Source organism: Protopterus annectens, chromosome 3.part1, assembly GCF_019279795.1.
Source record: "Protopterus annectens isolate FY-2018-M chromosome 3.part1, PAN1.0, whole genome shotgun sequence".
Taxonomy (NCBI): Eukaryota; Metazoa; Chordata; order Ceratodontiformes; family Protopteridae; genus Protopterus; species Protopterus annectens.
Genome location: NC_056732.1, coordinates 177,831,081 through 177,856,930, shown reverse-complemented (window position 1 = coordinate 177,856,930; position 25,850 = coordinate 177,831,081). Strand labels below are relative to the sequence as shown.

Here is a 25,850-nt window from a genome sequence, read left to right as displayed (position 1 = left end):
AACATGGCAGTTGCTTGGTATCAACAAACCTTGAGTAACCAGATCTCATCCCTTGTGCTAAGAGGCCATGACAGTGCAGTAATGGTTGATGTCTTCTTTCTGCTTTCTAATAGCATTACATATTCTGCAGAGATCCATTATCCTTTCTGACTGGTTGACCAGGTGTGTCCTTTTACATCATGACATGGTCTTTCAATCCATTAGTAGTGGAGCATTTTTTTTAGCTGCTGGAGCCAACCTTGTTGTGCCATCTTTGCTTCTCCCCACAACACCAGCTGTGTTAGGTTCTTAGCTCCAGTTGCTCTTGAGGTGGAGTCACTCAGGGATGCTGTAATGCATGCTTGGCTTCCTTTACACCCCTGATGCCAAAGTTTCTTCAGAAAGCATCTGCAGTGAAGGTCACAGTCATCTTCATAGCCCCTTATTGGCCTTGACAAGTTTGTTTTACCTTCCTTTGGCCTCATCTAGTCCACCCTCCCAGGGTGCTTTGGATCCAGATCTTCTGTTTCACCCCTCAGTCACTTCACATGAGCATTCCGTCCCTCAAACTGACTGCATAGTTTCTCCAATTCAAGTGATAGTTTGTCACCCCAGATTTTCATCTTCACTTGTCCACATTTTGTCTTCTTCCCAAAAATCCTCGACTGGGAAAATTTATAAGAGCAAATGGAAAAGGTTTTCTATTTGGGCGATAGGGAAAAAAATGACCTTTCTCAGCCCCTCTTCCAGCAATTTTGGACTTCTAGCACACCTTTTTCAGTGTGGAGTCAGATATTCCACATTATGTGTACAGTTGCAATATCCTCTTTCTATGTGGGGAAAGGTCATATGCCCATTGCATCTCTCAGATTATGCAAGGATTTCCTCCAAGGTATCTTTCTAGTACGTCTTCCACTTAGAGATCCTGTTCCTGCATGGGATATTACTGTCATGTTACAGGCTTTGTCGGGGGCCCAGTTTGAACCTCCTACTAGGGTTCATCTGAAGTTTTTGTCTTGGAAGACTATTGTGGTAGCTATCACTTCTCCCAGGAGAATTTCTGAGCTACACGCCCTTTCCTCACAACCTCCCTACCTAATTTTTCACAAGGGAGTGTGTCCCTGAAAACCAACCCCTCCTTTATTCCTAAGGTGGCTTCTGAATCATCTGTTAAGCAGTCCGTAAGTCTTCCAGTGGTCTTCCTAAAATTTTCAGATAAGGGTGAATATACCTTGCGTTTGCTAGATGTTCTTCATCAGTTATGTTTTTATTTATATTGGACAAAACTCTTCAACTGTATTCAGAAAACCAGTCACCCTCTCATACTGGCTGTCACTGTGCATTTCCTTTGTTTATTAAGGAGGAGAATTGTCACTTGGACTCCAAAGACCCATTCCACCAAATCTGTAATTTTGTCTACAGCCTTCTTTTCTAGTGTTTCATGACATAGCTGTGCAGCTACCTGGCCCAGTGTACATACCTTCATCTTGCACTATAAATTGGATATGCAGTCCAGATATAGAGCCTCCTTTGGTTCAGCAGTGTACAGGAATATCCTTCCGTAAGACCTCCCAAGTGAGAAAGTAGCTGGGATTTTGTCTTCTAGTTTGAAGAACGAACAGAAAAGTCGACATTAGATAAAAAAAAAAAAAGTTATGTACTCCCCAATAATTCTTATTTGTGTTGCCTGTTTCTGTCCTTAATCAACTACCCTCCACACTATCCCCTTCCTTATTTTGTATGCAAAGTTTTTTTTTGTTGTTTCCTTTCTGAAATGGTTTTATCTGACCTTGCCTTGGTTTTTGAAGGTTGTGTCTTTCTCTTTCACAGTGTTCTCAGCTGGGCAGTGTTTATATTAACTAAATTGTTTCTGTCAACACCTGTATAATTTAAAATCCCCTTTTTTATTGTCTGGTAAACTTGATCTGAGGTAGCTTGCTCCTTTCACAAGAGATTATGGGTAGTAGAAGGTGCCTGAGAACTGAATCCAAAGCTTAGAAGTGGCCAAAGCAGGATCCAAGACTGATACATTGAGGAAGGACAGAAACAGACACAGATTTGTCATTATGGTGAGTACCTAACTTTCATTTTTTGACCATGTTTTTCAGTTCCATTCAGTAACCGAGTCAGATTAAGGCCGGGGAGTACCTCAGGACCTTGGGTTAATGGCATCCTCAATCCTGATGGTCACTTTGTCAAAGCTTCACATGAGAAAACTGAAGTGGTACTTATGGAGCACATGGTGGCATGTCCATTCCTTGGAGTAGTCCCATTCTCCCTATACCTTGTATCAAGAAAGAACTCTTTTGGTGGCTCCAGCATGAGTCTCAGAGATCTGCTTTAACCAGGCTCTAACACGCAGACATTGGGTGCAGAATCCTTGGACATAACTTGGATGGATCATTCAGGGAAGCTAAGAATTTAGGGGATCTGGAATGATGAGGTGCAAGCTCATGATCATCAAAGAGGTGCTGGTGGTAGTTTTATCCATGAAAGCCATCAAACAGGTACAGCAATCAGGGACTCTACATATGTCAACAGACAACACAACAGTCATGTGTTACATCATCAGACAGAGGGGATCATTCTTGTCTGTTGTGTAGGCATGCCTTGAAAGCTTGGTATGTGGCCCAGGAGTCGAGTCTGACTCTCAGGGCATCTTGAATTCCATTCCAGACAAATTTCCTGTCAGATTAACTTAGCAGAATAGAAGACAACCCTCACAAGTGGATGTTGAACAGAGACCTTTCTGTATTTGGACCATGGGGAATGTGTGCCAGAAGTAGACCTTTTCACTTCTCCAGAAAATGTATAGTTAAGAACATATTGTACCAGGACACCAAACTCATCAGCCAGGGCAGAGAATACCTTTGCAGTTATTTGGCTGGTTTTATTTTTTAACACCCCCCCCCCCCATCCTTTTTCTTTTTGAGGATATTCGGAAGGTACAAGTGAGAGGGAAAAAATGCTAATCTTATCACTTTGTCACCCAGTGCAGCATCGGCTGTCTTTCCTAATGAGTGTGAAAATGATGGAGCTTCTACATCTGCTTCAACAAGTGGATATCTTATCTCAGGAGAAGTTCACTTCTGCACCACAGCCTGAAGACTTTAAAGCTGACAGCTTGTATAATTTAACTTCTCTATCTTTTCCTGCATGTATACAAAGGTAGTGTTACCTAAATCTCCCTTTGATGTCATAACAAGGCCTTGAACCCAAGCTTATATCACTGTCCGTTGTCCTGAGGCACCTGTTGAGACTTACAAATCCAGTTTATCTTATGCAAAGTACTTTCAGCTGTTCCATCTGCCTAGCTGGCACTGGATCCCTTGTTTTACTCATTACCAGCGAAGCCCTTCCTGTATGGGGGTCCTCCACTTGAGAGCATCCAAGAAGGAAAACTTCCTGCCCTTGGGTCATAAATTGTGTACTGCAAAGATTGACACACTCCCCATTTAACCCAGCAACTTCAGTACCTCTCAGTTTCTGAATTGTAGGCTTCCTAAACCAATCTTAATGGCAAAGGTCATAATAGAAATTTCCCTCAAGTTCCCTTAATCAGGCTTGTCCCACAGACAAAGGAGGAAATGATTCTGCATAATGTTAATGTACATAGGCAACTGAGTTTATACCTAAGAAAAGACTGAAGAAGTGGGAAATGCATTGCAGCCATGGATAGCCTTTGCAAATGGTAAGGAAAGAAGGCAGGTCTGTGTGTGTCTGTCTCTCTCTGTGTCTGTGTGTGTGTGTGTGTGTGTGTGTGTGTGTGTATATATATATATATATATATATATATATATATATATATATATATATATATATATATATATGTATATGTATATATAAAAATCCAGGTGGTTAGCTTACTGCATCTTATTTTATTACTCCTCCCATGGGGGGAGGGGGGGGACTGGACCAGGGCAGGTCACACTTTTTTTGTTAGGGCAATAGCAACAGCCACAGACTTCCTTGGTGGGGAGGGTATTAATACCCAAACCATATTGGAAGCATCTACTTGGTCATGTGTTTATACATGTCCTTAATGCTGCATCTTTGATATAACTCGCTGTGGCTGTTGAGGTATTGCCACAGCCATCCTTTCAGTCCATTCCTTCACAGGACAAGATTACCCACACTATATAAGCTTTAGGATGAGACCCAAGAGTTAGTACAGTAGTGAGCAGTACAGAGAACATAGTACATTTGTGTAAGAACTTAACATAATCGTAGGCGTTTGAATACATTCACCTTTGTAGTAATGCTTTCCCCTCTCTGCCTTTGTTCTGGACCTCTTACCATCCTGGGTTTATGATTGGTACCAAGCCACCTTTTATCCCCAACGTCCCCTTCTAACCCTATAAGCCCCTCGCCCCTTGTAAGCTTTAGTGCTTGGAGAGGAAACTCTGAGAATTCAGGGACATTTTCTACCTAAGCAACTAGTGTGCTTCTGTAGCTACCAGATCCATGTTAAGGTAACTGTCTCTGCAGTTCGACTACTGCCACTTGTTCACAGCTTTTGCCCTCACAAGGCTTATCAGAAATATTGTACCCTTCATTGCTTGCTTGAACTAGCTTTTCCAAAGTTCAGTCGTGCAAGTTATCACAGTTGTTTCTGTCCTAGGACATCCATATTATTTTTAATTTACAGGTCGTGAGTAACCACCACAGTTGAACATTCTTCAGTTTTCACTGTGATCTTTGCCACTTTGAATTGAGAGTCGTTTTAAAATCCCTTCCAGTAAATGTTGCTGCCTTTCCATCCTAGCTCAACTATAGTTCTAAATAGTTGAGCAAACAATTTCTGACCTGTTCTTATTGGGCTCATATACAGAGCCGATAGAAGTTTTTCCCTTCTGGTGTCCTGAATACACCTGTGACCCACTTACCATTAGTTACCTTTGTAACCAAGGTTCAACTTGAGGGGTGCTGTAACCCTAATCCGTACTCTAGCCATTAAATACTAATTAAGACTGAACAAAACGGAACCATCCCATAGTCACTTAAGAAGCCAGATATGCTTCTTTGCCACTTTACATCCTTGACCGTAAATAACATATGTTTTGTGTTGCCTGGTCCATTCCTACAGTGCTCTTCTCTTGTGTGGGGAAACTAAGCACCAAAGCTTTTACAGTGTGGAATTTCACCATAATGGTTATCAGATGACTTCTTTCGGCTTTTCCCAGTTAGGTTATCAGGCTATAACAACAAATTTGAACAGTGTGTAACACAGCTGTAGTATTGTGGTTAAAACATAGTGCTACTCAGTTTTATAGTACTATTGACATTCATATGCTTTGGTGCTTAATTACTCCCTAGCTGTCCAAACAAAATAACCAGTCTGTGAATTACATGCCTAATTATATTCCTGACCTTATGGCTTGCCCAAGATTATATTTCACAGTCTTGGGGAGGGGGGAGTTCTGGAACAGCTTTTATACATGGCAGCTTATCAAAAATATTGTACCCTTCATTGCTTGCTTGAACTAGCTTTTCCAAAGTTCAGTCATGCAAGTTATCACAGATGTTCATCGTGTATACAGCTGCAGTAATCACATATGGGTTCTCTGCCGTCAGGCGGGTCCTCGGTCGGCCGAATTCCAAAGTCTTGGTCCGGCGTCGGTTGTTGTCCCCATTTCCCTGACTTCAGTGCGACAGGGGTATATAAGTTACAGCCGATGCCATATTCTCCAGTCTTTTTTGCCGCGCGGTGCCCGAAGCAGAAGCAGTTCGCAGGTGCCGGTCGGCCAGCTCCTGAATTTACGAAAAATTGGAAACCAAAGTCTTCTTTAAAGCTAAGTACCCCATTGGGGAAACTTTTCTTGCCTCAGACCGATGTCAGACAAAGTTAACAATTGTATTTCTTGTGGGAAGCAAATACCGCATAAGGATTTCCATTCCCTTTGCATACCTTGTTTAGGCCCAGACCACGACGTCTCGGGCTGTCGCTTCTGTGCGACTTTCAATAAATGCACTATTAAGCGTCGGGCGGAGTTCGCCCAACATTATTTTGGTAAAGCCTTTGATTATAAAATGTCCTCGGATACTCCGACTACCGTTTTATCCAAAAAACGCAAGGACAAAGACCGACACGCGAGGCATGCGGTCTCCACCGACACCACGCCCAAGCCGGCTACACGTGGTCCGGTTCTCAGCGAGACGCCTTTGCAGTCCCTGACTACCAACGACACTTCCCTGGCGGTGTCTTCTGTACCCGAGACCGCTGGTACCTCGGCCCTTACTCAGACTACAACCACCGAAACCACAGTGGGTGTTGAGCCTTCTAATGTGGACAGGTCCACTTCCACCCAGGGTGTATTTAGACCCTCTTCTTCCTTTTCTATTAAGGCCTTCACTAAGTCAAAATCAGCCATGCATCCCAAGAGGCCTGTTGCACAGGGCCCATCCCCAAGCCCCATGCCTAAAAGGCAGATGCTTAAAATGGCTGAGGATTTAATTTCCTATATCAGGGGTTCCCAACCCCCTCCAGACAAGAGACCCAGAGTGGAGGAAGACTCTCCCTCTTCTGAACAGGGCTCCATTTTCTCAGAACATTCTGATGTGGAGGAACTCTCGTACTCCCCTTATGAAGATTCTGATGCAGAACAGTCCATTCCTTCTGTATCTCCCCCAGAGGATTTCTCTTTTGGGGAAACCTTGCACACCTTGAGGGAGCACCCCAAGGGAATGAAGGCCTCTACTGCCAAGAACCCTTTACCTTCTGAAAGAGAATCTAGATCCTTAGAAAGGTGGGGGAAAAAGGTATACACCTCGGCCACCCTAGCCATGAGGACCTTAAATTGTCAGTTCCATATGCTTAAATATCAGCAGTTTCTGTTATCACAATTAAGGAAACAAAATGTCTCAACCTGAACAACCAGATTTGAAGGAATTGCAGGATATGATGCATAGTGCAGAACAAGTGGGTAAACACACCTTACAATGTGGTTATGATGCCTTAGAGGCCTCAAGTAGAGCTGCTGCTACAGGAGCAGTCATTCGTAGACATGCCTGGCTTAGGGAACAAAGTTTGCCTGATCATGTTAAAGCCAAGCTACTAGATGCTCCTTTACAAAGGGATATGCTATTTGGTACTAATGCTGAGGAGATACTACGGAAAATGGAAGAAAAAGCTAAATCTATGCAAACTGTCAAGGCTTTTCTACAGGTACAGCCACCTCGTTTTAGCAGAAATTGGCCTTCAAAAAACTGGTCCTTTCCAGCCACGGACAAGTCCCAAAGAGGTAGATACAGGTGCTCAAGGGGCAGAGGACAATCTCAAGGATCATATAGAGGCAGACCGTGGCAATCTCAAGCACCAAGAGGTGGCGAAGACAGTGCACAACAACACAGAAAGCAAACCCAATGACTTCCTCCTTTTTATGCCAAGCAAATCTCAGCTGGCAGCCCCCTTGGGAGGGAAGCTGGCACTATTTTCAAGGAACTGGCAGATTATCACAACAGACAAATGGATCCTGGACATAATAAACAGAGGCTACAGATTTCATTTTCCAAAAATGAGAGGCATGCCAAACCTGCCACACAATCAAAGGGCAGAGGCGCAAATACAAATTACCAAACTCATAGACATGAAAGCCATTCAAGAGGTTCCTACTCACGAACAAGTTCAAGGTTTTTATTCCAGACTCTTCCTGGTACCAAGAAAAGGAACTGACTGGAGACCCATTTTGGACTTATCCATCCTAAATACATTTCTACTCGTACCAAAATTCAAGATGCTCACATTACAGCAGCTTCTTCCCATGCTGGGCAACGAGTTTTGGCTGGTAACATTGGACCTCAAGGAGGCATACCTGCATGTCCCAATCAGACAAAGCTGCAGAAGATACCTCAGATTTCTTGCAGGTTCAATCCACTATCAATTCTCTGCATTGCCCTTTGGCTTATCTACTGCGCCCAGAGTATTCACGAAATGCCTGGCATCAGTAATTGCCTACTGCAGACTTCAAGGGATACAAATATATCCTTATTTGGACGACTGCCTGATCCAAGCGGACAGCAAGCACACTCTTCTGGAACATTTGGCTTATGCAACACGGTTACTGAATTCTCTGGGATACACAATCAACAAAGAGAAATCCAGGCTGACACCATCTCAGAAAATAACTTTCCTGGGTGCCAACTTGGACACAAACACCCAGATGGCATACCTTACGCCAGAGAAACAAGGGCAACTAACTCAGTACTTCAAAACACTAGCAAATTGTACCAGGCTTACTGCAAGGAAAATCCTGCAGGCTCTGGGCTTCATGGCATCTTGCATTCTTTTAATCCCATGTGCAAAGTTGCATATGAGAAAACTTCAATGGTACCTAAAAAGCCTATGGTCTCAACACAGCCACAATTTGGAAACAATACTACCAATAATTCCATGTTTGCAAAAGGAATTTCTATGGTGGGCCCAAGCATGTCAAGCAAACACAGGTCTCCCATTCTGCAAGCCTCAAGCAAATCAAGTCATCACAACAGACGCCTCAGATTACGCCTGGGGGGCACACATAACAGGCAGGTGCATTCAGGGCAAATGGTCCCAAAAGGAAAAGCACCTTCACATCAATCAAAAAGAAATGCTAGCAGTGATAAATGCAATTACAGCATTCAAGGACCTCCTGCATCCGGGACAATTATTGATAAGAACAGACAACACCACAGTAATGTGGTACATAAACAAACAAGGAGGAACACATTCATATCCCCTGTGCAGACTAGCCATGACACTTTGGAACTTGGCACTGGAATGCCAAATCTAACTTCAAGCACAGTACTTGCCAGGTTTGGAAAACACGCTGGCAGACAATCTAAGCAGAAATATGACAGACCCACACAAATGGAAGCTGCATCCACAGGTGTTTACAAAGATAATCCAAGCATGGGGAAGGCCAGACATAGATCTCTTCGCCTCCCACAGGAACCATCAATTGGAAAAGTTTTGTTCAAGGACTTTTCACCCAAAGGCATGGGGGGGTGGACGCCCAGTCATTCAGTTGGACAGCATGGACAGTATACGCTTTCCCACCTCTGCCCCTTCTATCCAGAGTACTCTTGAAAGCAAGAGCAGACAGACCGAAGATGATACTGATTGCTCCAGACTGGCCAAGGCAGCACTGGTACCCACTCCTAAGGAGCCTAACACGTACTCCTCCCTGGCCTCTACCTCTAATGCCTCTTCTACTGACTCAGCACAGCTACAAAACTCTTCACAGTCAGCTAAAAACACTCAATCTTGCTGCATGGAAAATTCCTTAACACCACAGCAGACCCTACTCTCCAAAGAGGTGCAGGATGTCATTCTGGAGGCCAGAAGACCATCTACTAGGAAGACTTACTCCTCAAAATGGAAACGGTTTTGCTCTTGGAATGAGAAAAAAGGACAGGACCCTAGAAAACTGAATCTGCCTCAGGTATTACAGTATCTAGCTGAGCTGCTGAACAGTGGGCTTTCATTTTCTTCCATAAAAATCCATGCCTCAGCCATTTCTGCAGAATTCAACACGGATCCACCGTTATTCTCTCACCCACTTTCAAGGCAATTCCTCAGAGGGGCTAAGAATATAAGACCACCAAGGAAACAACCAGTACCAGCCTGGGATCTTAATTACATCCTAGAAAAATTAACATGGCCTCCCTTTGAACCAGCTGCGTCAACAGACTTGCAATACTTGTCCTGGAAAACAGCTTTCCTTCTGGCCATTACCTCAGCTCGTAGGGTTTCGGAACTTCAAGCCCTCATGGCTGTGCAGCCCTTTCTTATCTTCCACCAGGACAGGGTTTCCCTTCGAACCAACCCGTCATTTATGCCTAAAGTGGTATCCAGGGTAGCTTTAAATCAAGCCATACACATACCTACCTTTTACCCCAATCCTCAAAACAAAGGGGAAAGGCTGCTACATTCCTTAGACATCCATAGACAGCTACGTTACTACTTGGACAGAACAAAGCCTTTCAGGAAATCGGAACAACTTTTTGTGTCTTATGCTGTAGGAGCTCAAGGGAAGCCTGTTACCAAACAGACAATCTCTAAATGGATAGGCCACTGCATACGTTTTTGTTATTCCTATCATGTGAAATCTGTCCCTGTAGGCATCAGACCACACTCCACCAGGGTCACAGCTACCTCCACAGCCTTCCTCAGAGGAGTTACTACCAAAGATATCTTGGAGGCAGCCACTTGGAGTTCTGTACATACCTTCACTAGACACTACCACCTGCCTTTATATTCCAAAACTAGAGCAGGCTTTGCTACTGCTGTGTTGCAGGGCATTCTGGCTCATCCCAGTTCTACCTAGTGCCTACCACCCTGTGCGTAGCTTTGGGATTCTACCCATATGTGATTACTGCAGCTGTATGCACGATGAACATAATACAGTTTTGTACCTACCATAAATGTAGATGTTCGAGTGCTAATACAGCTGCAGTACAGGATGTCCTTCAAGGATGCATCTGCAGTCCTAACAAATGGGTTGTCCTGCCTCAGGCAGCCCTTCGGTCGGCCGGATTCCAAAGTCTGGGTGTGGCCTCGGCTGATGTCGCACTTCACCCGACGTCATAGCTGCTGTCAATTGGGTATAAAGGCATCAGCCGACGCCATTTTCCTCAGTCTTTCTTGCCGCGCGGTGCCCGAAGCAGAAGCTGTTCGCAAGTGCCGGTCGGTCAGATCCAGATATTTCTACTACCGAAGACTTCTAAAAAGCTAAGTACCCCGTTGGGGACTCTTTCTTGCCTCAGCCGATGTCAGAAAAAGTAAATAATTGATCTGAAGTAGGCAGACTTCATTTGTCTGCAACCTGTGGGTATCGGATCCGAGCCGGCATTTCAAAAGCTTAGGCTCCGGGCTCCTAGCTCCTCCCTCTACCCATAACCCCTTGCCAAGCCCTGACTGACCTCAGATTTCATTTGCCGCTTTCAAGTTGCGACGGATTCCTTGAGCTCCTAGTGCAGATAAGTTTTCTGACAGGAAAATTTTGAAAAACTTTAACTTTTTTAATTTAATTAGTTAGAAGTGTTTGTGTTAGGCTTTCCTCTCTCTATCTTTTAATTTTTTCTCGGGTTTTGCGTAGTTTGTGTGTGTGGTGTGTTTTTAGGCCTGTTAGGGCTTAACATGTCTGAAGCCCATAAGGCAGTATTCTCTAAATGTACCGAGTGTGGCCATAAGCTGTCCCCAGCGGATGGCCACACTCAATGCGTCATCTTGGGGGTTGAACACCTGTCATCTGGTTGTACCATTTGTGCAGGGTTCAACCCCGAGCTTTGAGGGAGCGGAGGTCGAAGCTGGTTCTGGCGGGACTTCTCCCTCCAGATACCGCTTCGGCTTCTGCCCCTTCTACACAGCAAACAGTTGCTGTGGGCTCTCCTCCACCGGCTGGGACTCAACCTCCCTCTAAGATGCCGGAGGAGAGAGTCTTCTAGGAGAGAGAAAGAAGGAGAGGCACAGGAGAGGCACCACAAGCGGAGAGCTGAAACCTCTAGTTCGGCTCCTCCATCCAAGCGGGCCTCTCCTGTGCCTTCTAGCTTCCCTCCTCCTCGGCTCCACTCCCCTCGGTTCTCTCCTGGGCCCGAGGAGGAGGAGGCTAGCCCTTCAGCGAGGTCCCCAAGGCGGCTCTCTAGATCTGCTTCGGTGGCCTCGACTAGATCGACCTTCTCCATGAGTGAAGCAGACATGGACCGGATGATGAGGAAATTCATCCAGGCCCAAATGCAAATGGGAGTGCTCCTAGCCCCCCCCCCATCCGGGAGGGGCTTCGACCCCTTTTTTCGCCCCTTTGGCTCCTTCTCTGTCCCACACCATGGGTTCGGAGCTGTCGGCGCCGGGCAGAGTTGGATCCGGGGGTGGGTCGGATCCGATAGGTCGGCGCACCTCAGATCCGTCCCATCCCTTGAGTGCTTCGGGTACTTCAGACCCGACCTCTCGGAGCCGAGGACCGAGCCTCTGATCCGAGGGAGCTGGTGTGTCTTCGGCTCCGTCTAGGTCGGAGCACACCGGTCTCTCGGATCCGGCTCCGATCCGTGCGTCGGATCCGAGTGGGGGTCGGCTCTCGGGGTTTAGAGAAGCTAGCTCCCCCTCGGCCTTCGACGTAGTGGAAAGGGCACTGTTGAGGACTTCCGGACCCCCGGTCCCTGCCACGGCTCCATCCCGCACTCCCTTGCAGTTGGGCCAGGCTCCCACCAGCCGGTCCCAGGGACAGCCCGCCTCGATGTCCCAAGTAGTTCCCTTGGAACATCCAGCTGCGGAAGAGTACTCCTCGGACAGCCCCCCCGAAGAAGTACCTCGGAAGCGTAAGTGCAAAAGGAGGCACATGGACTCCCCGAGTCCGTTACGAAGACAGAGACTTGGATGAAGGGAAGGCTCCCCAAGGTCACCCCCTGAGGACGTCTCATTTGGAGACATTATGAAAATGTTGAGGATCGGGGGGGGTGGTCTGCCCCCAAGGCCTCCTCAGGTGAGTCTGTGTTCTTGGAGGCATTCGAGGCGGGCCCATCTACCTCTTGGGTGTCCCCTCCTGCCGATCCTCTGGTGGACTTTATATCCATCAGAGCGTGGAAGGATCCGGACACCGTTGAGCCTGTACCCAAGCGTCCTGACCGTATCCTTTCCCCTCCGGCGGACCGCACTCACTGGAGCAAAGGCCCCCCAGTAGATGCCATGATGATGGCTGCAGCCACTAAGAGGGAATTGGCCCAGGAGAGTCCCTCTATGCATCCTCCGGGCAAGGAGTCCCACTCGATGGATCGCATTGGGAAGCGAGTTTTCAGTTCAGCAACCTTCTCTTTGAGAGCGCTGAACTACATGGCACACGTCATCAGGATGCAGCGGGATTTGATTAAAGAATACGCTGCATCTCCCCCAGAGTCCATGTCGGGTGAGGACAAGCAGGTATACTCCACCCGAATGGCCACTCTTAGAGCAGTTTCTAACACATCTATGCGGCTGCTTTCTCACGCTACCGAGGGAGCCGCTAGAGCCAGCGGAGCAGGCCTAGTCATGAGGCGGCAGGCCTGGCTCCGCCACTGTGATTTCGCAGAGCCCTTCAAGGCGACTTTCGAATGCCCCTTTGATGGTTCTGCCTTGCTTGGCAAAACTGTTCGAAACATTAGTCCAGAGCGAAGGACGGAAGACGCTGTCTGCCGTCGGAGTCCGCTTCTCAGCTCCCCAGAGGTCCTTCTCGAAGAACCAAAAGGGACAGAAGAAGATGTGGTTCCGGAAGTCGCAGCAGTCCCAACCTGCTCCGGATAACCAGTCCTCCCGTGGCAGAGGAGGACAGGGAGGTCGCCGTCCTAGAGGCAGGGGGGCTCCTAGAAACTTTGGGTCCAGAGAACCTTTCTCTGATAGACCCATGCAGCAGCCCTGAAGGGTTGCCCGGCTGTCCGTCTCTGGAGGCAGTCGGGGGGCGTTTTTCGAGGCACCTAACTTCTTGGGAGTCCATCACAACAGACCGTTGGGTGCTTGCGTGATATCCAGAGGTTATACAATATCCCTATACAAAGTTCCCAGATCTCGCAGCCTCCCAGATGTTCCACCCGACCAAAGGGAGGCAGCAGCTATCGAAATCGGACAGCTGCTAGAAAAAAGAGCTATCCAGTGCGTCCCCCCAGATCAAACCGGGTCAGGGTTTTACTCCAGGTTCTTTTTAGTGCCAAAGAAAATGGGGGACTTAAGACCGATCTTAGATCTTTCCCTGCTGAACCTGTCAGTAACCAAGCAAAAGTTCCGGATGGTCACCCTTCAATCTATACTCCCCCTCTTGAGGGAGAACGACTGGATGTGCTCCATCAACCTCAAGGACGCGTACTACCACATTCGCATGGACAGACGGTCCAGGAGGTTTCTTCACTTCCGGCTGAGAGACAGTCATTATCAGTTCAGGGTCCTCCCCTTTGGTCTCACCTCAGCCCCCAGGGTGTTCACCAAGGTTCTAGCTGTTGTAGCGGCCCACCTGAGGCTCCAGGGATTACAGGTCTTTCCGTACCTGGACGACTGGCTCCTGACGGCATCATCAAGGCATCTTCTGTGCTCAGCCAGGGACTACTTCCTTCGTATAGCCCCAAGGCTGGGCATCACTGTCAGCTGGGAGAAATCTTTACTGCACCCCACACAAGTTATAGATTTCATAGGAGGAAGACTAAACACCAGGTCAATGCGAGCCTTCCTCACCCCAGACAGAATTTCCAACCTGAAGTGTCATGTCGCAGCGGTCCTGCAACCATTTCCGACAGCAGCTTCAGTCCTGAGGGCCCTAGGTTCGATGGCGGCAGCTATCCCGCTTCTTATTCATGCGCGCTTATGCATGCGGGTTCTTCAATGGACCCTTCAAGTTCAGTGGTCCCCTCTCTGTTCCTCTCTCAACACTCCGATAGCGGTCAGCAAAGCATGCAAGGATTCCCTTCTTTGGTGGCTTCGATCTCCGGAGCCTCTGACAGGGAGACCTTTTTGTGCAGCATTTCCCCGAGCCACAGTGACCACGGACGCTTCTTGCCTCGGGTGGGGGGGGCATTCTGCGGGGAAAATTGTCCAAGGCACGTGGAACTCCACAGAGACTTCATTGCATATAAATGTCCTGGAAATGAGGGCGGTGCTCCTAGCGTTGCAAGCACTTCACCACGTTCTTCCTTCAGGGACTATTGCGATTCAGACAGACAACATGTCGGTAGTCTGGTACATCAACAAACAGGGAGGAACCAGGTCCTATCCCCTTTGTCGAGAGGCCATGAGAGTCTGGGAATGGGCAATTTCCACCAAACGCTTTCTTGTAGCAACGCACATTCCGGGAAAATCCAACATCCTTGCGGACAAACTCAGTCGCACCATTCTTTCCCCTCACGAGTGGTCTCTCAATCCTCAGGTAGTGAAGAAGATTTTTGCCGTTTGGGGCAACCCTGTTGCGATCTTTTGCCTCTCACTCAAACGCCAAATGCGACAATTTCTTGCTCTGCTTCCCCACCAGGGGAATCCCGAGAGATGCGCTGGTGCATGCTTGGCCTCCCGGTCTCCTTTATGCCTACACTCCACTACCTCAGATGCAGAGGCTTCTGCAGAAAGCCAACAGTATGGGGAGCAGAATGATTCTCATTGCCCGTTCTGGCCTCGTCAACCCTGGTTCCCCTTTGTATGGTCTCACAAAGTGAATCCACCCTGGATTCTGGATCCGATTCGGATCTCATCTCCCATCCTCTGGGAATTTCGGTCCCCAATCTCGCACCCTGAAATTGACAGCTTGGCTGCTCCAGTTCCATCCTTGATTAGGACTCCCGGTATCTCGTCACCGGTCAAGGCCATCCTAGTGGCAGCTCATAAACCTTCCACTAGGCAGGTTTATCGGAGTAAATGGAAGAGATTCTCTATTTGGGCGGTCCAGAAAAGTTTGGATCCTTTTTCAGCACCTATGTCGGCAGTGCTGGATTTTTAACAGACCTCTTTCATCAAGGGGCAAGTTCTTCCACGATTAAGGTACAATTGGCAGCTATCTCTCATTATCACATTGGTCATGAGACAGCTCCCTCATGACGGCGAAATTGTGCAAAACCTTTCTTAAAGGGATTTTTTGTTGAGGCCTCCAGTCAAAGAGATTGTACCACCTTGGGACCTATCTTTAGTTCTGCAAGCCCTTACTGCTCCTCCCTTGAGCCTGCAGCGTCTACAGACCTGAAGTACCTTTCCTGGAAGACTGCCTTCTTAGTAGCTATCACTTCAGCCAGAAGAGTGTCTGAACTTCAGGCTCTATCGTCAACGCCTTACCTTTCCTTCTTTCCAGATAGGGTGTGCCTCAGGACCAATCCATCTTTTCTTCCAAAGGTCTCTTCAGAATCTAATATCAACCAATCAATCAACTTACCTGTGTTTTTCCCAAGTACTCAAACAAAGGAGAATACAAACTGCATTCCTTGGATGTTCATAGACAATTACGATTTTATATTCACAGAACAGCTGGTCACAGGCAATCAGATCAGCTGTTGGTCTCCTTTGCTAAATTTGCTTTGGGTAAAGCAGTTTCTAAAGTCACACTATCGAGGTGGATTGCTAATTGTATTCTGCAGGCTTATGACACTTCAGGTAGACCTGCTCCTCAGAGGGTTACGGCTCATTCTACTAGGGCAGTCTCCACGTCAGCCGCCTTTAAGTCCCGTGTGTCATTGGATGATATCTGCGGCAGCCACTTGGGCCTCACCTCATACCTTTATTTCTCATTATAAGGTGGATGTTGTTTCCAGAGGAAGAGCATCCTTTGGCTCAGCGGTGCTCGAAACATCCTTCCATGACGCCCAAGATTCAGGTAGCTGGGGACTCTGTCCCACAGGTTGCAGACAAATGAAGTCTGCCTACTTCAGATTTAGAAGTTATCTACTCACCATAACGTTCCATCTGAGTAGGTGACTTCATTTGGATGCAACCATCCCCCTGACCTTTATACAGCGAGTATTTTTTGCTTTGTTCAGGTACTGTAGTCAGTATTATATAGGCAAACTCAATCTGAGGTCAGTCAGGGCTTGGCAAGGGGTTATGGGTAGAGGGAGGAGCTAGGAGCTCGGAGCCTAAGCTTTTGAAATGCCGGCTCGGATCCGAGGTCGGATCCGATACCCACAGGTTGCATCCAAATGAAGTCACCTACTCAGATGGAACGTTATGGTGAGTACATCACTTCTAATTTAACTTGTGGGAAACAAATACCTCATAAGGATTTCCACTCTTACTGCCTTCCTTGCTTAGGCCCAGACCACAACGTAGCAGCTTGTCTAGCCTGTGCTTCCTTCAACCGACGGACACTTAGACGTCGGTCGGAGTTTGTGGAGAAGTTTTTTGGTCCCGCTTTTGCTTACAAAATGCCGTCGGAGACTCCGACTTCACAATTAGCTAAAAAGCGTAAGGAAAAGGACCGACACTCGCGGTCCGCGGTTTCGGCCGAAACCACGGTTAAGCCAACCGCGAGTCTCTGTTTCGGCTGAAACAGAGTCCTCGGTTCTTCCTTCAGCCGAAAGCATGCCTCCTACAGCCGAGGCCTCCCACAAGCATGGCTGAATCTGCTACTGAAATTTCTCCTGCTGTAGCAGGCACCCAGGATTTATCAGATACTAGCTTCCAGTGCTGCTTTTGAAGGCTGTATTTTCCTTTTTAATAACAGTAATGCCCTTCAGGATCTGACTAACCAGGCCCATTAGTCTATCCAGTTTGGTACGTCCACATGGTTTGCAAAAGGTTTCAATTTGACCATCCGAAGTGTATACTCAGCTCAACTGTAACTCAGCATGCATGGTGCATGACACATGTATTTCTTTAAGAAGACAACTTTCTGCAGTGTTAAGGGTTTTAACTTCTAAGATAAGTGTGCATGAGAGCCTCTGAAAAAATACATTAATGGCATTGTAGCTAGCTCCACTCCCAACCGAATTATGTCGTCCTTGGTGGTAGAATTCTTCACCCCTCTAGTCAAGGATATTGTTTTTGTGTGTGTGTACTTCAATGCACCTGTTTTACAGGGAATCTTAATGATATTTGTTGGTCTGATCGTCAGGCTTTTATGATGCCCCACTTTTGGTGAGTCTGTGTTCCAAAAAAAAACCCCATAAAGATGGAGTGTTATACTTTTCCATTATATATAGCTAAGCGTGTTGGCATCCTTTGGGGAGGGGTGTTACCTTACAGCTGGCTTTGGAGGGCAGTCTACTGCTACTAAAAGTATTGGTGGTAGACTGACATCTTTTGCTAGCCAAATACCACTTGTATGCGTATGTTCTGCAGCACTGATGGTATTATTTGGACATTTGTAGTTTTGGGGAGTATGCTTACAGGGCTGTAGTTTATGGCAAGTAGTCGTACAACTATAGCTGCAATGTTGTTTTACTAATGTCTCTCTGTTTTGCTTCTGTACTTCATTGATTGTGAGCAGTTTTGGATGATGCTGTAGTTGAAAATGTCATTTTAAAATATTTGTGATTTCAGTGTAGTTGCATTTAAATTTTTTTACAGCAAGAGAAAGGTGAAAATGTACGACCAAAAAGGAAATATGAGAAGAAATCCAAAGTCTTATGTAGTGCACCTCAACAGACTAGTCCTTCTGTCTTGTCCATCAGTAATGCAAAAGATTTGAACCAGTATGACTTTCCCAGTTCAGATGAAGAACATTTTTCTCAAGTATGTAATTTTTCACCTGTTTCTCCTCTTATTAAAAATAAAAAAAAAAATTTATATGCCGATGAGAGAGCTATTTTTTCCTCCTCTTCGTTTAAAATGCTGATTGGTTTCAGGTAATTTTTATAACGTTTATGATGTTTTTCATGCAAGGGGGACTGACTGTTACATGTGAATGCATGCTCATGTGTATGCATGCTCATGTGTAATATAGTTGGACATGTATTCCGTTTTTCTATAAAGTATCCAAGTCTGGGTTATTTAAAACATTGTATCTTGGTGGTTGGAGGAATGTGTTATACTGACTGCATCAGATCTAATAACTTGAAAAGGTCTCTCCGCTTTAATCAGCATATTTAAGTCTAAGTTGAATAGCATGACTAAATGATAGAATTCTTCTAAAGGAAGTGTGTTTAAGGACATAATTGCAAAAATAACTATAAAAATCTGAGTTGCTTTGTGGTGTCTAACTTGATGAAAAGGGCTAGTGTGCTCCACGTTCTGTCCAAGGTTTGGATGAATTCAGTGCTTCATTGGCTTTGGTAGTGATAGAACTTTCAGCCTTGAAGTATGTCAGAGGACTTGATGTTGAAATATTTGCAAAAGAACAAAATATTAACTTGATCTAAGGTGGCCTTAGTGTAAGGCCTGTTGTCAGAAATGTTCCTCTCAAAGTTAAGAACATTGTTTCTGTTGCAACTACTAAAGTTATAGAGATGTCTGCATTTCCAGTAGTGTTGCACATAAAATCTCTCTCTTACCTGATGTACTGGATTTGACCCCCTGACAAAGGGGATGTGGCCATGGTCTTAAACTCAGTCCTGTATACCAAGACCTTTAATGTTGAAACATGGCTCCACCTCAGTCATTGCAAAAAGAAACTGCAAGGCTTTTTTTTTTTCTTCAAAGCACAGCATAAGTTTTTGAGAGCCTGTTTCCCCTTCTAGGTTTGCAGCAGAGGACAGAGAATACTCAGCCCATTTCACCCCATCGTGGGACACCAAGAATTTACTCACTGGATTTTGTGTTTATGCTAGAGAAGTTGCTGTCATTGATCAATACAGTAGTGATACTGATGCTGCAGCCCCTCTTGGTTGCTGAGACCTCACTGTCAGCTTTGCTATCAGTGTGATCTCTGATACTAGTATTAATCTAGAATGGTCTGACTACAGCCCTCACAGCCTTTGACGTGTCTTTAGAACTGGTGCTCGGGCCTGACGCATTGGCATCACTTCCAGGTCTTGGGTTCTCTTGCAGGCAGTCCAGTTCGGTATTGTCTACACCTGCTTTAAGGCTTTGTGAGCTTCAATTCTGAGCCACCCTCCCTCATTGATTGTGCAGCCTGTTCCCAAAGCAGTACTGTAGTTTGTTGCTGCCAGGGCTGGCGGCACTAGGCAGAACTCCTGTGGAGTCTTGAACCACACAAACCAGTAAGAGCAGACTGAAGTACTTTTGCAGCTCCCTTATACTGCTTAAGGCTATAAAAGCAAGTTTTCTTTCTGTTCAAACTGCCCCACATCAGTGATGCACATTAAGCCCACGCCTGAAGGAAGCATTTAGATTTGGCAGTTCAATCTCTTAACACCTGATCTGGATGATGATCATGATTACACTGATTGTCCTACATCCTCTCCTGATAACCCCAAGTTTAGAATCTCCTGGAAATGATGCTGCAGAGATTAGTCTGGCCCACTGACCCCCATATCCTCCCTAGATCAGATTCTGCAGAAAGCTTTCTGGTCAATCCACCATTCGCTGATATTTTAAAAATAGCAGCCAGCTTTGTCCAGAGGTAATGACACAGTGGACGATGTCTTGCAGTCTTCCTTAGATTAGTGTTTTTAGTCCGAGACTCCTGTGTTAAGATACTTAAATGCCATCAGCTACTGTAACAAAGTTTTGTGCTTCTCTCAGCACTGTGGTCTACCCACCAGGTGAGTCCAGTGCAGTGAACTGTTTAAGGAAGTGTCCATATATTCTCTGTTTGCTTTGATGGCACTTAACTGTTTGACCTACATGAGGGATTTTCAAATAGATGTGTCTGATAAAATGCTCCAGAATGTCAACCAGTTGCCTGAAAAGTAGCTGCCCTAATCAATAGTAGTCTCTCACCCATGTCTAGGGTTTTTAAATCGTGACAGGGATAGGCTCCAGTTCTAAGCAAGCGTGTATTAAACATTTGTGAAGTCAGTATTTCTTCACTCTGTTTGCCAGGAATGCTCTTTTGAGTTCATACAGTATGTCCAGAATTGCTGCCTTCTGTAGTGTGCATGGATTTATATTTATTGATAACATATTTAAACATGCTTAAAAACTCTAGCTTGATTACTGTTAGAAATCTTTGGTAGTCCTTATTCCACACTGTTGTAGTTTCTGCTGTCATATCTTGGTATTTATAACTTTATAATTTTCAGAATAGAGGGCATAGTAGTCACTAGGTGTAGCAGTTTCAGTACTCTGTAGTTATTGCTGCTATTGTTCCATTGGTTTCCTCCTTTGTTGTACTTTGCATGCTAGTGTTGAATGGTCTCATATGATTGGTACTTTATTTTCAGTAATTGTTTTGGTTCATGTTTGCAGAACTTCAGTTACTTGTACATTTTTATGTTTACAAAATCCCCAGTGTAACAGTCTTGCTACTTTATTGTGCCCTTCCAGTGTACAGACCCTCAACAATAAGTGTTTCAGTCAGCAATGAGATGTGCAGCTGTTATGTACTGAGGAACCTGCACTGTTTGCCTCTGTTTTTTTCTGTAGATTTTTTACACCAGCGTACCTGTAGTCCACTGTCTTCAGTTGCTGTTAGACTTTCATCTGTTGGTTTAAATTTCTCTCTGTAGGTGTTCATATTAACTCGTGACTACCATGTAGTTGTTACTGTAGTTTCCTGTATTTGCTGTTGTGATTGTAGGTTTTCCAGTTTTCTTTCCATTTTTCTGGTCACAGTAGTTCTGTATATTTTTAACATTTTATTTCTACTTGTTTTTATTCATGTGTGTGTTGTCCATTGTAATGAATTTCATGATACAGATTTCTTTCTATTCATATGTTGCAGTATTCTTCACGTTAGGGAGTCCGCCTCCGGCTGACTCGTATGTCCAGCGAGTTTACCAAAGTCTACATGCTACTGCAAGGTGCATGCGACGCCACACACCATCCCGCGTACGTCAGTCATAAAATAAATTTTTGGTATAAAGCGGATGTCAGCAGGCACCAACTTTAGAACTTTTCTGCCACGTGTTCGATCGCATGCTGCAGATGTTTGCTCGCCAGATCAGTTGTGTACCTAGGATAAGATAAATACCCCGTTGGGGGGTTTTCTTCATTTCTTTATTGTTGCTGCTTGCTTGTTGGGTGATTTTCTTGTCAGCTAGGAAGGGCAAATATCAGTGTGAAGGCAGATTCCACATAAAGATGCTCACAATCTCTGCTTGTTCTGTCTAGGCCCAGACCATGATCACACCGCTTGCGCTGTCTGTAAGTTGTTTGTCCTGAAAACTCCTAGGAGCTGTTTAGTATCACTCAAACTCTACTTAAAGAACCAACACCTTAAACGTCTTGCACAGGAGATGGAGGTGACGTCGGGTCTTTTGGATGAGCTTTGTGTGAAAAAGGCCAAGAAACCTCAGCCTGATCTTCCAGCTGCACCCTGTCTTCTGGCATATCTCCCGAGGCAGATGTAGGCCCGGAGGCCATACTGGAGGCACTGGATGTCCCTTTGGCAAGTAGCACAGGGGAAGTCCCGAAGGAGTCTACCAGCACATCCATGAGGGAGGTGCAGGCATCCGACTCAGGTGAAAAGGGGGAGAGCTATGGCTCATTATTTCTAAAGGTCCACGTGGCATCACCCAAATCACTGTACATGAGGATGTGTGCATACAGCCACAGTGGAATGTAGGCCGATGTCGAACCCTTCCACCTTTCACCACATGGAAGCCCCTGAAAAGAAAATATTAAAGACAAAGCATGTTCCTCCTACTCCACAAAAGCAAATTCCTTATTGGCAGGCTTTCTCACAAAGCCTTTTAAATGCCTTCACGGCCTTGCGCCAGTCCTCACCTTCTGTCCCTCTGTAGGCTATTTCTCCTTTTACTGCTTTTCACGAAGACAGCTGCAGATACCTCTTCAGATGTAGAGGAATCTTCAGGAGAGCAGTCATTGGCTTACTCCACCCAAATAGCTTCCCTCTTGGGGTATGCCTCCCCAGAAGAGGAATCTAATGGTACGGAATTCCCTGGGGAGGATGTCTCATTCGGAAGAACTTTCCAGAAAATGAAAGACTTTCAAGTGGGACTTTTATCAAGTCTCAGACACATAAGAGTTATTATGACCTCTTGAAGATGAATTCTCCATCCCTCCAATTCTGCCAGCTTTCCTGGATGCATTTACAGTTGCATCCAAGTGCCCAGACTCTTGGCTTCCTGCGCCCAAGCATCCTGAAAGGTTCTACAAGGTTCCTGAGGATTCCAAGTTCCTGCTCAAAGCTGCATCTGCAGATCCAGCTACCATTCAGTTTCAGCTGATAAGGTTTTCAAGTTACTAACTTCCACCTTCTTACTGCCGTCTGATAGAGAGAGAGGTTGTGGAGAAACTGGGGAAAAAGGTGTACACCTATGCCACTCTGGCCTTCTGGCCAATTAATTACCAGACCCACATGGCTATGTACTTCCCTGGCTGTCCTTTCAGATGCAGGAAAACTCCTTTCACATCTCCTGGACTCTCCTGCAAAGGCAAAACTGGCAGCCATCCTCAGCTCTTCTGCCCAGTTAACTAGGCACTCCCAAGTGCAGTTATGATGATGCAGCTGCCTCAGCTAGGGCAGCGGCCTCTAGGTCGGTCCTAAGGAGATATTCTTGGCTCAGGTTACAATCCTTACTTGATGACTTCAAGGCCAAATTGATGGACACCCCCTAGATAATAAAGCCTTGTTTGGTTGCTCGGCTGCAGACCTTTTCAAATCATTACAGGAAAAAGGTAAGGAGCTACAAGATCTTAAGCACATCCTTGTTTCTCCTGTCCCCAGGTTCCAAAGTAACTACCTAGCAAAGACTGCCTTTGTGGAAAACCTGTCATGCTTTCTTGCTCAAAAAGTAAGAGAGGACCTAGGAAACGAGCTTCTTATAAATGTACCCCAGCCACTCCAGCTGAAAAACAGCCTTTCATTCCCAACCTAAGCCTGGTAACCTGTGACTGTCTGCCTCCAAGGCCTTCCACTCCCCTGTCCCTTGATCTCTCTCTCTCTCTTGCCGCCTGGAGTCAGATCACCCAGGACTCTTGGGTCCTGTCCATCATCCAGAGAGAATATTTTATGGTTTGGGAAACTTACCCCTCCTTCAGAAGCATCCCACAGCCACCAAAAGAAGAATTGATATTCTTTCTTCAGGTCATTTTGGATCTTCTGTCCCAGAGGACGATTCAAGAGGTCCCTTCCTCCCAATAAGGGAACGGTTTCTATTCCAGGATTTTTTGGTCTCCAGGAAGGATGGCCCCTGGAAACCGATCCTGGACCTTTTCCATTTAAACACCTTTCTGAAATTCCCATCCTTTTGAATGCTGTCTTTGCCCTTTCTTCTTCCTGTCATTCTTCCCCAAGTATTCATGTTGTCTTTAGACATGAAAGATACTTATCTTCACATCCCCATTCACCTTTAGTTCAGGAAATGTTTTTCTGCTGCTTCCTTGCATTTTCAGTTTTGTGCTTTGCCCTTTGGTCTCTCTACAGCACCATTAGGCTTCACAAAATGCTTGGCTCCTGTCATAACATTCTGCAGTTTGCAGGGAATTCAGATCTTCCTTTACCAAGACAACCTCCTAATCCAAGCCCAGTCCTCAGACCTACTTCAGGAGAATTTTTCCTTCACGGTTTCCCTTCTGGAGAGTCTAGGCTTCACTGTAAACTGTCAGAAGTCCTCTCTAATCCCTTCGCAAGACCACATTTTTCTGGGCTGCCGGATCCAAACAAAATGTTAGCTTCACTGCCCACAGAAAAGGTGCTGTTCCTCACTTCCTACTTCCAAAGCATCTTACCTCTTCAATCTCTAATTGCCAAGGACTACCTACGCCTCCTGGGGTTCATGGCATCTGTGATCCCCATGCTGCCATTGGCCAAGCTGGACTTGAGGAAAATTCAATAGTTCCTAAGGACAGTTTGGATACAGCGCTCCCACCCTCTGGATTTCATGATTCTACTCCTACCTTGCATAAAAAAGGAGATGGGGCTGGTGGATCTTTCAGGTGACCAAAAACCTGGTCTTCCCCCTACAGCCACCCCTCCCCTCTCAAGAATTATACACAGACACTTCAGACACAGGATGGGGTGCAACTCCACTATCCTGCAGGATCAGGCATGTTTGGTCTTCAAAACAGAGAAAGGAATTTTGCCCTACAAATCTTCAAACCCAAGCTAACTCCAGGGGTGCTGAGGTGGTTCACAGACAAACAAACACTGTCTTTTCGTACGTCAACAAGCGGGGAGGGGGGGACGAAGTCTTGCCTCCTATGCATACTAACCCTACGCACCTGGGAGTTAGCCTTACAAAGTCAAGTTTCCCTTAAGGCAGTTTACCTTCCCTCAACTCAAAATGTGGTGGCAGACTCTTTAAAATAGGTCCTTGACCCAATCCAACAAATGGATGTTACACAGGGATGTTTCTGGACCTGATCCAATGGTGGAGCATGCCTCACGTAGATCTTTTTGCCTCCACCATGAACAGACAACTTCCAAAATTTTATGCCAGGGTTCTACATCCCTTGGCCTGGAAGGTGGATGCTCCATCATTCTCTTGGAAGGAGATGTTACTGTATGCATCCCCCTTACCTCTCCTCCAAAAGGTCCTACTGAAGATTCAGCAGGATCAGACGGAAATCTTGCTGGTGACTCCCTTTTGGCTAAGGCAGCACCGGTTACCCCTTCTCCTGCACTTAGCCAAGGGCAGTCATCACAAGTTACCCACAGGATGGATCTTGTCACACAGGACAAGGGAACCCTAATACATCCACAGCTGTCAACTCTGAACCTGGCTTTGTGGGTGATAGAGTTTAATTCACTGTTGGCACCTTTTTTTCAGAGGACATGCTTCAAGTTCTGCAGGAAACCAGAAAACCCACTACTAAGAAATCCTATGTTTCCAAGTGGAAAAGGTTTTCTATCTGGTGTAGCAAGAAGGATCTACAACCACTGTCAGTGGATGTGCTGGTGGGTGGGCTTCACCTACTCTTAGGTGAGTGCTCATCTTTCAGCCATCTCTGCTTGTCTGCCTATGTTCCCTCCTTTAGCCTCTAGGTTAGAGGTTAAAGTGTTCCTTAAAGGTGTCATTCATATTAGACCACCAAGAAAACCAGTCCCTCCTCCTTGGAATCTCAATTTTTTGGGTAGAGAGGCTTATGTTGACACCTTTTGAGCTTGCAGTCTCCTCTTCCCTGCAATATTGCACATGGAAAACATTTCTGCTGGTGTCCATTACCTCTGCCAGAAGGATCTCTAAGCTGGAAGCTCTGATGTCTAATCCCCCCCCTTCACAGTCTTCCACAAAGACAGGGTGTCCTTGCATACCAGGCCTTCCTTTATGTCCAAGGTGGTCAGTGAATTATCCCTTAATCAATCTAACCTGCCCACCTTTTTTTTTTCACCTCAATCTCCTAGTGAGAGAATTCTGCACACTTTGGATGTACACAGGCAACTCTGATACTACCTTGATAAAACCAAACGTATCCGTAAATCTGAGTGCCTGTTTGT

The 25,850-nt window shown here is 46.0% G+C and overlaps 1 protein-coding gene across 5 annotated transcripts in view; it reads left to right on the top strand.

The window, feature by feature from the left end:
* EPC1 (enhancer of polycomb homolog 1) overlaps positions 1-25,850 on the top strand; it is a 1,950,735-nt gene that overhangs the window by 1,279,192 nt on the left and 645,693 nt on the right. For all 5 annotated transcript variants that reach the window (XM_044066705.1, XM_044066704.1, XM_044066707.1 and 2 more), the window contains one exon: positions 17,954-18,118. In XM_044066705.1, the coding sequence (XP_043922640.1) occupies positions 17,954-18,118 (165 nt within the window). The remainder of the gene's footprint in view (positions 1-17,953; positions 18,119-25,850) is intronic.